The sequence below is a fragment of the Knufia obscura genome, assembly GCF_036327395.1.
Source record: "Knufia obscura strain CCFEE 5817 isolate CBS 148926 chromosome Unknown scaffold_1, whole genome shotgun sequence".
NCBI classification, from domain to species: domain Eukaryota; kingdom Fungi; phylum Ascomycota; class Eurotiomycetes; order Chaetothyriales; family Trichomeriaceae; genus Knufia; species Knufia obscura.
In genome coordinates, this window is record NW_027042687.1 from 3,783,691 (window position 1) to 3,798,689 (window position 14,999).

The 14,999-nt window shown below is 48.5% G+C and overlaps 4 protein-coding genes across 4 annotated transcripts; 3 read left to right on the plus strand and 1 right to left on the minus strand.

Annotated features, from left to right (window-relative positions):
• Nucleotides 1–3,731: 3,731 nt before the first annotated feature.
• Nucleotides 3,732–4,955, minus strand: PMZ80_001444 (uncharacterized protein; the record flags this gene model as incomplete). Its single annotated transcript, XM_064869887.1, has 1 exon — nt 3,732–4,955. One exon carries the CDS (start codon nt 4,953–4,955, stop codon nt 3,732–3,734), a length of 1,224 nt encoding a protein of 407 aa, XP_064735384.1.
• A 1,840-nt stretch (nt 4,956–6,795) lies between these two features.
• PMZ80_001445 (uncharacterized protein) lies at nt 6,796–7,629 on the plus strand (the record flags this gene model as incomplete). Its single annotated transcript, XM_064869888.1, has 1 exon — nt 6,796–7,629. One exon carries the CDS (start codon nt 6,796–6,798, stop codon nt 7,627–7,629), a length of 834 nt encoding a protein of 277 aa, XP_064735385.1.
• A 1,632-nt stretch (nt 7,630–9,261) lies between these two features.
• Nucleotides 9,262–10,205, plus strand: PMZ80_001446 (uncharacterized protein; the record flags this gene model as incomplete). Its single annotated transcript, XM_064869889.1, has 2 exons — nt 9,262–9,792; nt 9,837–10,205. The coding sequence occupies 2 exons, from the start codon at nt 9,262–9,264 to the stop codon at nt 10,203–10,205; spliced, it is 900 nt and encodes a 299-aa protein (XP_064735386.1).
• A 468-nt stretch (nt 10,206–10,673) lies between these two features.
• On the plus strand, nt 10,674–11,569 carry PMZ80_001447 (uncharacterized protein; the record flags this gene model as incomplete). Its single annotated transcript, XM_064869890.1, has 2 exons — nt 10,674–10,709; nt 10,766–11,569. The coding sequence occupies 2 exons, from the start codon at nt 10,674–10,676 to the stop codon at nt 11,567–11,569; spliced, it is 840 nt and encodes a 279-aa protein (XP_064735387.1).
• Nucleotides 11,570–14,999: the final 3,430 nt, after the last annotated feature.

Below are 14,999 nucleotides of genomic sequence, written 5' to 3' on the forward strand. Positions count from 1 at the left end.
TGGCGTTTGTACAACCCGTACCACTTCCTGGGGCGCAGACTGGCGTGTTCGGGCACGTGGGACAAGAAGGACAGTCTTGGTCACAAGACACGGTGCTGCTTGTAGGTCCCGAGCCTTGAGGACAAGTAATCGGCTGACCCCCGACTGAGGAAATACAACCTTGGTTTTGGTCGAAGGATAGAGAAGTGGCTGGGCAACTGCAAGTGCATGTTTGCACGCAGCTTGACGATCCCGGGCATTGTGCAAGTGCCCCAGTTATAGCTGCAAGGAGGACAAGGAAGGGCTGGAAACGCATTTTCAACGATGTTTGGTGGTAAAGAAATACAACTGCGGTCAATACTGAACAGTTACAGCAACTGGAGGATTGGTGATGGATGTTTATGAATGGGAGACACTCCAGAGCGCGGTGGGAGATGCCACTTTATAAGCAAATGGGCGCTTCACATATAGAAATTTACTTTCCTCTAGTAACACTTTATGGAGCTCCCTGATCTTGCAAAAAGATGGCTTCCGTCCCTTTGTCGTCATATCAGTCTAGACTTACTCCAGGTTTTCATATTTCAGCAACCCGAAAGTGAGGTTTACAGGCAAGAACGTACCGGCGGAGCAAAGTTCATGCACGGTAGGCCATGATACGTCTTGCTGTGGGTCTAAACTTCCTGCAGACGGAGCGATAGATTTACTAAGTTGGAGCACAGTCAGGATTGTTACATACCGTGACGAAGACTGTAGCTCGCTCAACTGATCGAGCCGCTCGTGTTTTCGGGATTGGCAGTTCTCATGTTTCTGCTTCTCCTTATGGACATGTAGGCATTGAACTTCATGAATAAGGACTCAAGGTAGAGACGAGAGGCGAGCACGGTTGATGACTTCACCAGCGTTCAGCTGCGGTGGTCCTCCGCCAGACATAGGATCTTCAAAAGACCAGTGCATACATTCAATGTAGGAGGAAATCAAAAGCGTTGCTGGTAGTGCATAAACCGTTAAGCTAGCTTCACGCCACTGGCGTTTCTCTTTGGCTTTATTCTGCATGTCTGACTTTTATAGAACCACTATCAAGTGAACTTAGTATTCCGGGAATGAGTGACAAGGATAGTCTCCAAGAGCTCCAACAGCATAGTTTCACAGGGATATACTGATTTGAAGTGATATTCAATCAACAAAGCACTCATTGGTCTAACTTGAATCGGTGGAAACAGCTGATCTGCGGGGAAGAGCTGAACCTAAATTCCAGCTGCTGTCTGGGTCGAGGCGATGGGAGCCTTCATGCTCGACACAGCACGAAAATCATCCAATGAAGCCCGGTCCTTGTTTAGGCATTGAGGTCATATACGCGGTTTCTTCGCATTAAGAATGCAATGGCTAATGCAGCTCGCATATACGAAATCAGGTCTGAGCGTAGTTGTAGCTGCTTCGCATCTAGACTAGGACTGCCAGACCACTGCAGTCGCCGTTCTCCGCGCTTGCTTAATCTTGCTGCGCCCAAGGTACACCCTGGATGTGGGCTCACGGACGGATGTAAGGTCCGGAAGCTAGCCGCGTCAGCCGAAGGGCCATTTAGACGGCAACTCCAGCCGCCAAGCAAAGATGAAGAGCGGAAGAAAATCGATCGCATTTCTATGACTGTCATTGCGCGACATGGCATATAGGTCATCCTTCTCGCAGGAGGTCATGTGCCAGAAAGATGATGGCACCGTTGCTGTCTCAATATATCATAATATGCACGCAGTCGCATGCCTGAACCAATAGCAAGACTCCAAGTGAGCAAGACGAGCCTGGACTTGTCCTTCAAGGGTTTGAAAGTGAGAGAAGTGACCTTAACTCCTCAGGGCCCTTCAGCTGCCGGACCTTAACATGAGCCGCATGAGGCATGTGGAATTTGGCAGCTATCAACTGACAAGAACGTGTGGTGCAATCACCTATTAGCGCCTCCTGCTCAAACCTGGACGAGCACGTCTCTGGACAAGAGTAGAAAGTTTGTATATCTTTGGAGTGGGGGTCCGACTTGACGACAGGCAGTATGTGCTTAATACATTACGCGCGGCACTTGAGGACCTTCATTTGCTGTGTATTAGCTTGGAGTGAGGTTGCATTGGCTCTGCCGGCAATGCAGCATCAGTGAGGAAGTTGAGGCCCAGTACTGGAGAATCCAATCCAACAGAAGGCCTCTGGGGCTCATTGCAAGTTCCATTAACCTGTCACGAAGCGCCTCGTGGTTGTGAGGAGAAAAATTGTGGCCCATACGCATGAATCGCCTTAGACGGCTGAGTCCAGACATAAGTGGCGACCACATACCGTTCAACATCCTTCAATTGGGGTCTACAACCAAGGCGATCTGGAAGACGTTAAACGTAGTTCATAGGTGACAGTGCAGAAGCGGGGTATAGAAGGTGATGGGTTAGCAAGAGTTAGGGTGTTCTCATTGAGTGTGGAGGCCTCTTGCGTGACGGGAGCTTGTTTACAGTGGGAATCGCAGTGGGTTCCGCTAACTGAGTGGCGTTTCCTGTATATACTGCAGACTTGTGTGTACCTATGAGTACGCGAACGATGAGGGGCTGGTGTACTAGGTTTGTACCGGGAACGCATCTCGTTTCTTATGGACAGGGATAAGTCCGGTTTTGATACAAGAAATAAGTGAGATTCAACCTTTCACATGCATGAAATGTGGGGCTTCCCTGCAACGCTTTTTAGCTCCTTACGGAACTCCGAGTACGAACTGTCTTAAGTGGCTCACCGGGTCTCTCGGTACCGATAGACATGAGCAGCGCTGTCAACATTCGACAACGCTTTCTGCAAGCTTCAACGGTTTCACTATCGCGCTCTAGTTTAGTCTCAGCAGCATATCTTCTGGCGCAATGCTGTGTCGATCCGAGCTGCGAAAGAGGGTGCATCTCTTCTAATCTCAAGCAAGTCTTATCCGGCATGTGGCAGCTCGGTCAGTGAGTCGCAACAAGTCGAGGCCAAGGTTAGGCAGAAGCTCGGTCGCTGACACGAAAGGACATCGGCAGAGACTTGATATTAAGAAGTGTCGCAAATGCTCCCACTTCGTGAAGCGGAATGCGGCGGCAACTGTTTCGAATCCTCGCAAGCAAGTCTGGAACGCCGGCTGATATAAGGATAATTCTGAGAAATAGTTAAGAAAGGCTAAATTAAAGATTTGAAGTGTCCATGGCGCAAGACCGCCGATGAAATGACTCGCGCTAGGATAGACTTTCCTACTATGATCGCCAGGTACATTCCCGAGGTCAAAAGATTGACCCAGCAGCAATCGGAATCTGGAACAGACCCCAAAATACAGGTTGCTGGTCCACATGTCCCATCTATCACTCTAGGTGATTGGTCTGCTTGTGGGATCCTAGCACTCGAAGCATCAAGGCAACTACGTCAAGGCCGTGATCCGACTTTCGTCAGCCACCTCCGTTTACTTGATTCTCTAAATCCTCTTAGCGTGGCTGAGCAGCTAGCACAAAACATGCACCAATTGTAAGGTGCTCTGGCTCTGGCTGACGACGGCTGTCTTGGCCTAGTATATACTCGAATCTTGTCTCTCGTCCTCTACTGACTGCACGACAGAGTAGGTAGAGCATCAGGATTAGGAGAACACCTAAATAATGTACCGTTCTGATCTTAGCTATACTGCGTAGATAACCCTTGCCGTTACCAGTCGCGTGAAGGAAAAATTGCAGCCTTGCAACGCCACCTCACTGTTCCTTAGCCCACTGCTTCCCACTCTATAAGTTACCCGTTGTCCACAACCAATAGTCCCGCCCTTTGATCAGCCACACAAGGAAGCTGGGCAGTCTGTAGCCCATCGCCGCGCCTACACCTTTACTCTTCCCAATTGGTACCATCTGCGTCTCGCGCGTATCGACCTTGAACTCTCTGTCCGCAGGCGCAGCTGCTTTTTGGCCGCCATTATCGAGGAGCAAATCGCGCTTAATGTTTGCACAGAGCACTGGTACGGCTTCAAGTATGTGATGCACGGCAGGACGGGCGTAGGATGCCACATCGCCGATCGCGTAGATCCGCGGCCCGGCATTGTCGATGCGCAGAGTTTTCGGGTTGGTCTTGATGCGGCCGTCTGATTCGAGTAGGGTGGTGGACACAAAAGACGAATTGGGAATTGTGCCGTAGGCCGGGATGTAGAGGTCCGCGGTGAGATTGTGGCCATTCGCGAGAGTGACCATGCAGGGGGATGCCACATCAAGCGTGCCCGCGGATGCTGGGGAGGTAGATGCGACTGGGCAGCCTTTGAGGACTGTTACGCCGATTCTGGCGAGGTATGACTCTGCCGTCTGTGCGATGGATTCGCGGAGTTGAGGGAGGATTTTGGCGGCGCCGCTGATGACTGTGACTTGGACTTTGGGGTTTTCAAGCTTGGAGCTGAACATGTCCGCACGACCATTGAGATACTCGCCTAGTTCGCCGGCGGTTTCAATCGCGGTGGGTCCACCTCCTGCAACAACAATGCTTGTAGCCTTGGGCAGGGCTGTACGAAAAGCAGCCCAGGTCTCGCGCAAGTGGTTTTCGTCTTTAGTGTAGCCTAGAAGAGGTGAATGGGTTCTTGCTCCGGTCGCTATCACAGCTGCATAGAATGCTACCGTCTTGGTATGTCCGTTTGCAGTGTCGACCTTAACAGTCCGTTCACTGTGGTCGAAGTCTACCGCTGTGCCCCTCAGCAGCTGGAAGCTGCCCCTTGGATATTGCTCGAAGACGCTGGCAATATTCACGAATAGCTTGTCTTGGGGCAGAAGCTCATCTAAAATCAAGGCTCGAGGGCAAGCAGGACGGCACATCACCTCGGAAGCCGCGCTGATGAGGACGACCTTAAACTGGTACTTGCTTGCAAGACTCGAAATGACATGCTTGAGTAGATAGTGAGCAGTAGAGACACCGCCATAGGAGCCCCCGATGATAACGATGTTTCTCTCTGTTGACTCGTTTGCTTGCGCCATATTTCAGTTGTTCTCAGATCCTTTTCTCCTGCCACATGCAGAGGTAACCGAAAAAACACTGTTGCTCTGTTATCACAAGGCATATACACTCCTGTGCCCAGGTGTGATGGAAGGAATGCTAGGGAGCAGACCAGCTCGAATGCTTGGCACGACGGGGTCTTGTACCTAGTGCCTCAGTCTATGCTTAACTGGCACGTAACGTGTGTGGTTGGTCAAGATTGACCGGATAACGCATCGGGATCGGCTCGAAAACGGCCCGGCTTTCAGCCGAACCACAGGCAGACTTCAGACAGTCAGCACTAATGTCAGCACCACCATCAACTCGGAGCAACTTTGCACCTCTTGCGCACGGGCACAACCAGTGCTGCCTTCCAACAGTCGGTCTCTCAGCTTTACCACCTTGCTCGTGAAACTACTTGTCGAAATTCGGCGCCGAACATCCACCGAAGACCCGCCGCTCAGGCATCACGGCTTCAACGCGTAAAGTCGATAAGGTTATAGTACCTCTCAAGTTGTGATCTTCAGTACAATCGTATAAACGAGTTGTTCTAGGGTGAAAACCCCCCTTGATCGTCAGCAGACAAAAGCTTTACTCGCTAAGGATGAGTATCCCTCGGAAAGTGGAGGGGGTACGTGGAAAATTCGGCAAGGTCTCTGGAAGCTATAAGTCGCGCACTGTAACCTAGTGCTTCCTTTCGACGAGGAGGCGTCAGCGTACCAGTAGTGAGGGTAGTTTGTACCAAGTCGGAGGAAGTGGATATGTATAGATACCGCAAGCAGTACTTGCTTTAAATTACCTATAGTGTTAAGACCTTCAAAGCGACAGGGTTGGATACCGACTGACCTCATTACCATGCCGGCTTTATGCATTGCCGCCGTCCATAGCTGGCGTTTTACTGTATCAGGTTCTGGGCAAAGACAGCTCCGAAGCCTCGACTGGGCTTTTGTACAGTGCCTCAGCTTCAGTATGTAGCTATGGACGGCGGCAATTGCATAAGGTAAGGGTGCAGGCACAGCTAACAGGACGTATTTGCTTACTAGTAGGCGTCGGTATTTACGTACAACATCCTAAAGATAGCAAGCTTAATTCAGATCGAGGGGCGAGGAAGATGTAGAATGGTAAAAGAACCATATTATACGTTGTAGCCGCATGTATCCTTGGAGCAGGTCGGTACAAAATTCCATCGTTAGGTACACGGCGCGCTCAAGTTGACTTTCGAGGTTTGTAGAACGCGGCGATGCTCGCACGCAAGAATTCAGGGCCAGATCACGGATACACGTGACATGCGCATGCATCTTGGTGTACGTCACGTGAGATACCTGAGTAGTAGTGATGATCCAGTGGTCCAGACTTATGGCATCAACTCGGCAGGTGTAGTGAGCTGTGAAGAGATCCTTTGCGGCCGCGTAGACCTGGCACTGGCAAATCACAGCATTGCCTCGCCAATTGCGCAAGCAGCTGATCGACCCGACCGGAGAAGGTTCCCCGACCAACCAGAACTTTCGGGCATCGTAACGGAACGCCGAAAGAGGGTTAGGACTGGAAGACGATTCGAGAAGGACCTCACCGTCGTTTCCTTCACGACAACAGCTGCGTTCCAGAATTTTCATTGTCGTCTCCAGCACGAACGATGCTGTCGACCCCTCTTTCGAGAACTTTCGCCATACCACCAACCAGAGGGTATAAATCTACCTCGCTCTCACCAACCATGGCATCGTCCGGCACGGACAAGAACAAAGCAAACAGCAAATGCAAACACTACCGCGGAGAACAAGAGCAGCGCCAATAACCCACCGAATCACCAAACCAACTAGTACCCAAATCCGAGACCACAGCAAAATGTCATCATTCTTCTACCCACACCGCAACCACCACCGCTCCTATGGCAACCACCACCACTTGACCCCCTACGGTCGCCAGCCAACTGCCTTCCCCTGCAATACTCCCGCGCTCTACCGAGACAACGATCCTTTCGGTCTAAGCTCCAACTTCGATCAACCCTTCTACCGGCCCTTCCTCTCGCTGTTCAACGATACTTTCTCTCAGCTAGACCGCTTGAGCAATGAACTCAATGGACGACTCAACGACAGTGACTCCGACTTCAGCAAGATGCTCACACTAGCTCCAAAATTCGACATCAAGGAGACACAGAACGAATTCATCCTTGAGGGTGAGCTCCCAGGGGTCGAGAAGAAGGACATTAGTCTCAATTTCGTCGACGACAACACACTCGTCCTCAAGACACGAACCGAGAAGGTAAGGGAGGAAGGCGCCAGGCCACAGGGTCCAATAGCGGGTGAGGCCGAGGGACAAGCCGGCGACGTACATATGAGCGCCGCCAGCCAAGACGCCACTCAAGCAAACGGAGCCCAAGCTCAAGGCCAAGGCCGAGCAAACGACACAGCCATCGCCACTCAAAACCAGAACAAGGAAGTCTCACAGCCGGCTCCAGCCGCCCAGTACCACCTCACGGAGCGTAGCATCGGCACATTCCAGCGCGTGTTCAGCCTGCCAGGCGAACTCAAGCATGCGGAGGTTAAAGCGAGTCTGAAGAATGGAGTCTTAACAGTGACGGTGCCGAAGATCGTGCAGGGCGCCGAGGAAGAAAAGAAGAGTCGGAGCGTCACTGTCGAAGAGGTGCCGGCGGAGGAGGGTGAGAGGGCAAAGTTGTAAATGCGAATGTGAATGTTTAAATGAACGATGATTGATGAACTTGATGGACTTGCGGGAGGTTTAAAGCATGGAGTTAAGGAAGCATATTGGCGTACAGAAGGCAGAAAGCATGAGCAATACAGATGTAACCAAGTCCTTCCTTTGCACTGACGAGTGCGACTGTGATGACAACATATGGTAGATTCCCCCAACAATGGTAAAAGTGTACAATAACAGTTGAAGGACCCAAAACGTCTGCTTTTCTAAATACACATTCTTTTGCACCTTCTTAGCACATCACTCTGAGTCCAGAGATAAGTTAAATGACCCCTCAAGAGACTTCTGTTTCGCCCCCTGAAGCCCGGGAAGATCATCACAAATGCAAGCTGATTCATGGCTGCGTAGAATCCGGACGCACCCGTTGTACCGAACACACGAAGGTGCCTAGGGAGGCGAGTGAGACTAGTGTGGCTAGGAAGTTGTTCGTGCAGACAGCCCAAGATGTTCCCACCTCACGGTGTGAAAGAGGGAAGACCTCCGCGGAGTATGTAGAGGCCACGGGTCTTTTACCAGGCGAATAGGAGGCATTGAAGAATTAGACGAACAGTGCAACCATTGCAAGGTGCGCCGTGGATGACTCGACGATGTAGAAGCAGAAACCTGCTGCGAGTGGAGTCCAGCACAGTTTGGGGAATGTGAAGAGGAGGAGAGTTCGACGTCCGACGCTGTCGATTGTCCAAATTGCGGGCCGGGCGAAGAGAAAGCCGATGATACCAGAGTCCCGAGACGCGAGCAGGGCTCCTGTGATCGAGGTGCTGGCGCTGGCGAAGATGGTGGGTGAGTAGAAGGCGATAATGTTGACTGTCGAGTATCAACCAGTGCGCGCGATATCTCAATGTACGCCATTTAAGCTCACTTACTCCAACACATTTCTTACCCGATCATAGCGATTCCAAAGGCTTGCGTTGCCCATCAAATGGGTAGGATGGTGAACAATTCGATGACGCGGGTATAAACATTTCTACGGACAGCGACGCCAGATTGTGCAATGAGGACCCTTTCCTCTTGCCGGGTCTGAATATGGGTATAATGGAGCTCCGTGCAGCCAGTAGTGGCGATTCTCGTAACTTAAGTAACGACTTATACGCTTGCGTGTACCTCTTCTTGAAGATAGACTACCTGTAGCTAGACAATACACAGCAAGTACTTACACAAAAAGCGATATTACAAATTGCTTCCGTAGAAAATGTGGTTAATCAGTAATTTCGGTGACGACGGTAGGGAGAAAATCCGAAGACCGAAAGTTCTGACCTCACGCTTCATTCTTGGTAACAATCGCATCCTCCGAGGACCGACATTGGTACTTGGTACGCGCTATCCTGAATCCTTTCTCGAGGAAGTGCCTCAAGGCTCATAGAAGAGGTTTCAAGATTCTTTCCTTGCTGCTTACTAACAGCAATGTTACGCATTCGTCCGAATTGACGCGCTGATGCGCCGTGTTTACCATGAAGTATTTCTACGGTAGTGGCTGTCTCGAATACCAGTGACGGTCTACTTGAACACCTGCTCTCTACCCACTCTGTCCTCCGTTCAAATTTAGACGGCTCGAACATCAGCGAAATTTTTATTACCAACCCTCAAACAAGATTCAACATGAGCAAAATCCTTGCAGTCCTGGGCGCCACCGGCCAACAAGGCTCTGGAGTCGTGGACTATGTGATACGCGACCCAGAGCTTTCGAAACAGTGGATGGTGCGCGCCATTACCCGTAATGTAGATTCGGATAAGGCGAAAGCACTCAAGGAAAAGGCGGAAGTGGTCAAAGGCAACGCAACTGATCGAGCAGCTCTTGCGAAAGCGCTTGAGGGGGTGCACACTTTGTTTGCCATGACCACACCGGTGTTTGGGGTGGACGATCCGCTCGAAGCCGAATTCCAGGTGATCAAAACGATTGCCGATGTCGCCGTCGAGCAGGGAATCCAGTACCTCATCTTCAGCACTCTGCCATCGTGTCGAGACATCTCCAATGGCAAATACACCGGGGTCGCACCCTTTGACGCGAAGGCGAAAGGCAAAGAATATATCGAGACCCTCCCAATCAAAAGCTCCTTCTACTGCCGGGGATCATTCATGGAAAACTTTGCCTCTCAGGCCATGCTTGCTCCACGACCGGATCCCAACCAAGTGATACATAGGTTTTCACCCGGAACATGACTCCGGAGACGGAGATGCCTTTGATCGATGCCATTGGTGATGGAGGCAAATGGGTGGGCGCCATCCTCAGGGAACCTGGCAGATACGAAGGCAAGACGATTTGCGCCGCGACCAGAATGTACAGCTTGAAGGAGATCGCTGCGGCGTTGTCCAAGTCCACTGGCAAAAATGTGGTTTACAAGCAGGTCTCGAATGAAGAATTTGCGAACAGCCTGCCAGATGTGTTGGCTGACCTCTTCGTCGACTACTTCGGCTACATCAACGACTATGGCTACTATGGCCCGGGAACGGTGGAGAAGGTGGAGTGGGCTGCCAAGCAAGCGCGAGGGAAGCTCTCGACCTTGGAGGAGTTTCTGGAGAAGCATCCTTACAAGCTCGAGTGAGTCTGAAGTTGAGGTCAGAGACAACCGATTTGGCTTTGTCATCGAGGGAAAGTCCGAAAACATCTACTCCGTACTTGGTAGAGCTTGAAGAAGTCTTATCCGGGTATCTTGCATGATTTACTCGAGTTAACACGTAACCCCTCAAATCCTTTACAGAGGAAGTAACGCGGACTACGGAGTACCTCGGCCATTGCAGTAACTGCAGTTGATCCATCGATCATGGTGATCTTGCTCGTTCATAGCCATTGCCCATGGAGGGCCGGCCGAGCTCGGCCATACTAATTGTCGGACAACCGAAGGCGAAGACGTGTTAGTTCGGTAAGCACGGAACTACCATCAGGTGTGATGATCTACACAGGTCTGAATGCCAGGCTATGGAATTGTACGATACATTCACCAGATAATAAATAACTTTCGTTGGTAGATCTCTCCGCAGACACGAAACTCGGAATGCTCGTCTGAGAGGATATGAAGCCTATAATCATTTTGGGCGGTGGTCTTGCGGTAAGGAATTTCTCAGACACCAGTGTCTATCAATCTCTGACATGGCTTCTTCCTAGGGGCTGACAATCGCACTCTTCTTGCGGAAGCAAATGGTTCCTTGCGAGGTCTACGAATTGCGAGACGAGAATTTCCGAAAAGGAGGTGACATCGCCCTTACCCCCAACGCCCTCCGTGTTCTGGATCACGTTGGGGTCTACGGGCGAGTGAGGACTCAAGGCTGGAACTACGACACTGTCCGGATGATCAATGTGGCAGGCAAACATCTCGGATCACATACCTGGGGCGGGCAGAGGAGGTTCCACTATTACTGCCTGCGCATCAATCGAGACATTGTTCGACGCGCACTGTTGGAGGAAGCCCTTGTGCAAGGGATCCCCGTTCACCTCAACAAGAAATGTGTGAGCATATCTGAAGGGGAGGACGAAGTGATCGTGGCGTTCGAAGACGGTGAGACTGTCTCTTCGGAATTCCTGATCGGGGCAGACGGCATTCACTCTCTTGCCCGCCAGTACCTCTACCCAGGATCAGTCGCCCAGTATAGTGGTTTGCTCGTCGCACTGGGTCATACACAAAGAGCGCGAGTTGGCACGGCTTTGGATGGAGTCCACTTACCTACCATGCTCTTTGGCCAAAACGGCATATTTTCAATCTTACCCAACGACTATGCCGGCACCGAAATCGGCTACTTCATCACGACAGATGTTCCGGACAGAGGGCAGGAGAAGTGGGCCCTCCTCGAAAAAGACAAGGCTGCGATCGCTCAAATTCTCGACGAGATCGTCGAAGAAAAGGGCTGGCCCCAGTTTGTGCGAGATCTGATCCGAACAACCCGGTTCGAGGATTTGAGAACCTGGCCGTGAGTAATTCACGCATCGCTTTACCCAAATGATACTAATTGCTGCCATCCAGATTTGCAAAGCTCCCAGACATACTAACCTAGGCCTTATGTCTCGAGGATAGTGTGCGCTCTATTCCGCTGGCGTTACCTAGAGATAACGATGCGAAAGAGGACGTGTTTAACGAGGGACGAGGGGTAGCGACTAAAAAGTCTTATAGATAAAGCCGGCGCGAGGAGATACATTCGAGTGTTAAACGTAAGATCTATAGTACTGTTTCGCAAGTTATAGGATAAGCCGTAAGGCCGTAGTATATCCACGGCAGTATATTTAAGACCGTACCGTAGTTTACTTTCGGTATAGTACCACTAATCACGTTTATTAAGAATATTAGATTCGCGATAATAGACGGCTAAGCCGCTAACGCTAGAAGTGCTATCCCTAAGTCTAGAGCCGTCTCTTACTTAGAAGAATTGTATAGGATACTATCTACGACTATTTGCACCTCTAAGCCTTTAGTATGCGCTAGGTTCTAATTAAGTAAGTCTTCTACTTCTAAGCTATATAAGGCGTTAACTAGTATTACTATATTAGTCGCGATTATGCTTATTATAGCTATGGCGATATTCTATAGTTACTTATTCTTATCGCCTCGTCGCGTTCGCTTCCTCCGTCGTCTTTACCGACTATAAGAAGGAGTTATAACCTATAACACCCTATAACCTCAGCGAGTCGAAGGAGAGACGATAGCAGCACGTAGTAGAGCGTTGCGATATCTAGTAGGAGCAAGATTAGACTAGGAAGAAGATAGCCTCGACTTCTAGGTGAAAGAGTATAGCTAGATAACCTATTCTTCTCGTTTACTAGCGGACTAGTACAGTATCCTTATCGGATAAGCCTTACGGTTAGGCACCTATACTACTTCTTAAGGTAGAGTAGAGCATTATAATCTCTAATAGCGTCCTTCTACTAGACAGTAATCCGTTCTTCGGGAAGTGCTAAACATCTTAGTAAGTCAAGATAAGTAAAAACTGTATCGCGCTTACCCTTCGCTTAGCCTCGTCTTACTACTTTTATTAACGGCTTACCCTTCTACTATCTTCTACTCACTCTTCGCTTACCTTAACCGGCTTAACGTATCCTTCTACGTCGTACTACACTTGTATTAGTCTCTACGATATTAACTTATACTTAAACCCGTCTATATAACCTACTAGTAATAGTAGATAGCTAGATAAGAAGAAGCTCTTTATTCGTTCCTAGAAGTGCGCCGGTACGCGATTTATAGTATAGAACATCTCAATAATATAGCTTAAGCCTATATAAGAGTGCTCTACTCTTATCTCTCACTCGCTCCTTCTTCGCTATTTATCTACGGTATTCCTATATAGTTAGACCTTTTCTATTCTAATTTATTAGCTTATTTTATAGTTAATCTATTATAATCTACGATAGTCCGTTATTAAGCTACTATAATAGAACTATTAGCTTAAGTAGAAAAGAATAGATATAGAAAGGGGTTCTATAGAGAATAAGATTACATAAAAGATAAGAGAAGATATAACGATAAAACGAAGTAGAATTATAACGGTATACTAAATCGATACGTTCCTTAGCGATTAGCGTATACCGAACGCGACTATTACGAGTATAGAGTACTCGTTCCTAGTAAAGAAACTATTAGTAGCTAGTATTTAGCTTATAATATAGCGCTACCTAATTTAGCTATTATAAAAGACTTCGTTCGCTTTTATATTTATACTAGTTAACTTAGATTAGCGAATAAGCCGACTACTTATTTTATAAGAACGATATATAAGTAGTTTTTCGCTGATTTTATACGTATTATCGAAATAGTTATTCTTAAGGATATAAGGAGTAAAGTATACGAGGTAGGTTTATCTTATTTTTATCGATCTAGGATTCTTCTAACCTTTAGTAGTAGTAGCGAAAAGTTCTTATAGTCGAAAGCGTACTAGTTAATAAACGTAAGCCTAAGTATAACTGTCACGGTTGCAGCCTAAATACCGAGGCATCTGCAGGTATTACCTTAGACTATTCGGTCGCAACCTTCTGCTGCGACCTTCGTACGACTTTTATCAATATAATCACGTTGTCGCCTGCGCACGCCTTGCCCCGTAATAGTAAGTCGTACCACATTAAGATACCCGGTAGGAAGGCCTGCAGCACGATACACGAAAGACCTAGCGATTACGATCGCATCACGACAAGATTCACGACAAGACCCTCACGATAAGACCCTCACGACAAGATCCTTACGACAAGACTCACGACAAGATTTAAGATTCGCGACTCGAGTAGCAGAAGGCCACAGCAAGTATAAAAGATAAGTGCAAGACCCGTTACTACTAAACTCGTTATAGAATATTCTACCAAACCCAAGAGCTACGCACTCGTTAAAATAGCGCAACACCTACTTCTCTCTTACACCCTCTTAATCTCACTAAAAAATACCTACGACTCTCCTCTCTAGCGATATCAGACCTTCCTCCGCCCCTAAGGCCACCCATCGACTCTTAAGCAACGATTAGACGGTCACAGATGGAAGGAGAGCGCCCGACTCGTGCGCCTAAGGACGACGAGCTAGACCTCGACCTAAATAATAAAGTTAATTAAGACAAATTCACTCAGAAACTACCTAGTCACCTAGGCGATACTATACTAGTAGAAGAGGAAGCTATAATCTAAGAGACGCAACTACGCACTAGTACCCTATCTTAAAGTAGTCGCGAACTACCTCTTTACCTTCCTATCCCCTTAGTCAGTAAGGATAGTCTAGATTTGCGGTTCCTTCTAAAACCTACTAATAACAAGGGCGAGTAAGAAACCGATAGTCTAAATAACTTCTATTATACGAGTTATAACGACTTTAAATATAAGACTACCTTAAATAGTTAGAAGTTTATTAAGAAGAATATAAGGAATTTCTAGGTAATAAACTGACGGCTCCTCTCTACTTATAGTACGATAGTCTAAGACTACAACTCTCTATCCCGAAAGTATAAGGATAAGCGACTCGAGCACCTAGAGCTTTAAAGTTAAGTTAATATACTTAAGAGCTAAGAATAGCTAGAACCCTAGGTAGTAGAGAAAATTATTATCGACGAAGTTACCCTTCGAGAGTTATAAGCCACCGTAGAGAAGTATAAAGGATATACCTATAACTAGAAAAAGAGATACTACGACTAAGTGCAATAGTCTAAGAACGAAATAGAACGAGTAAACGCTCGCCTCTAGGCTACCTACGCCTAAATCGGCGGTCACAACCGATAGACCCGAGAAGGACGCACCCCCTACTTCTAGATACCCTATCGCAATAGTCTCTCCTTCTCGCCTAACGCTAAGCGACGACCTCTCCCGCGAGGTGTCCTCCCTAACCTATCTATCCCCTTAGGTTACGGTTTCGATCCTTCCCTCAATCACAATAACCCTT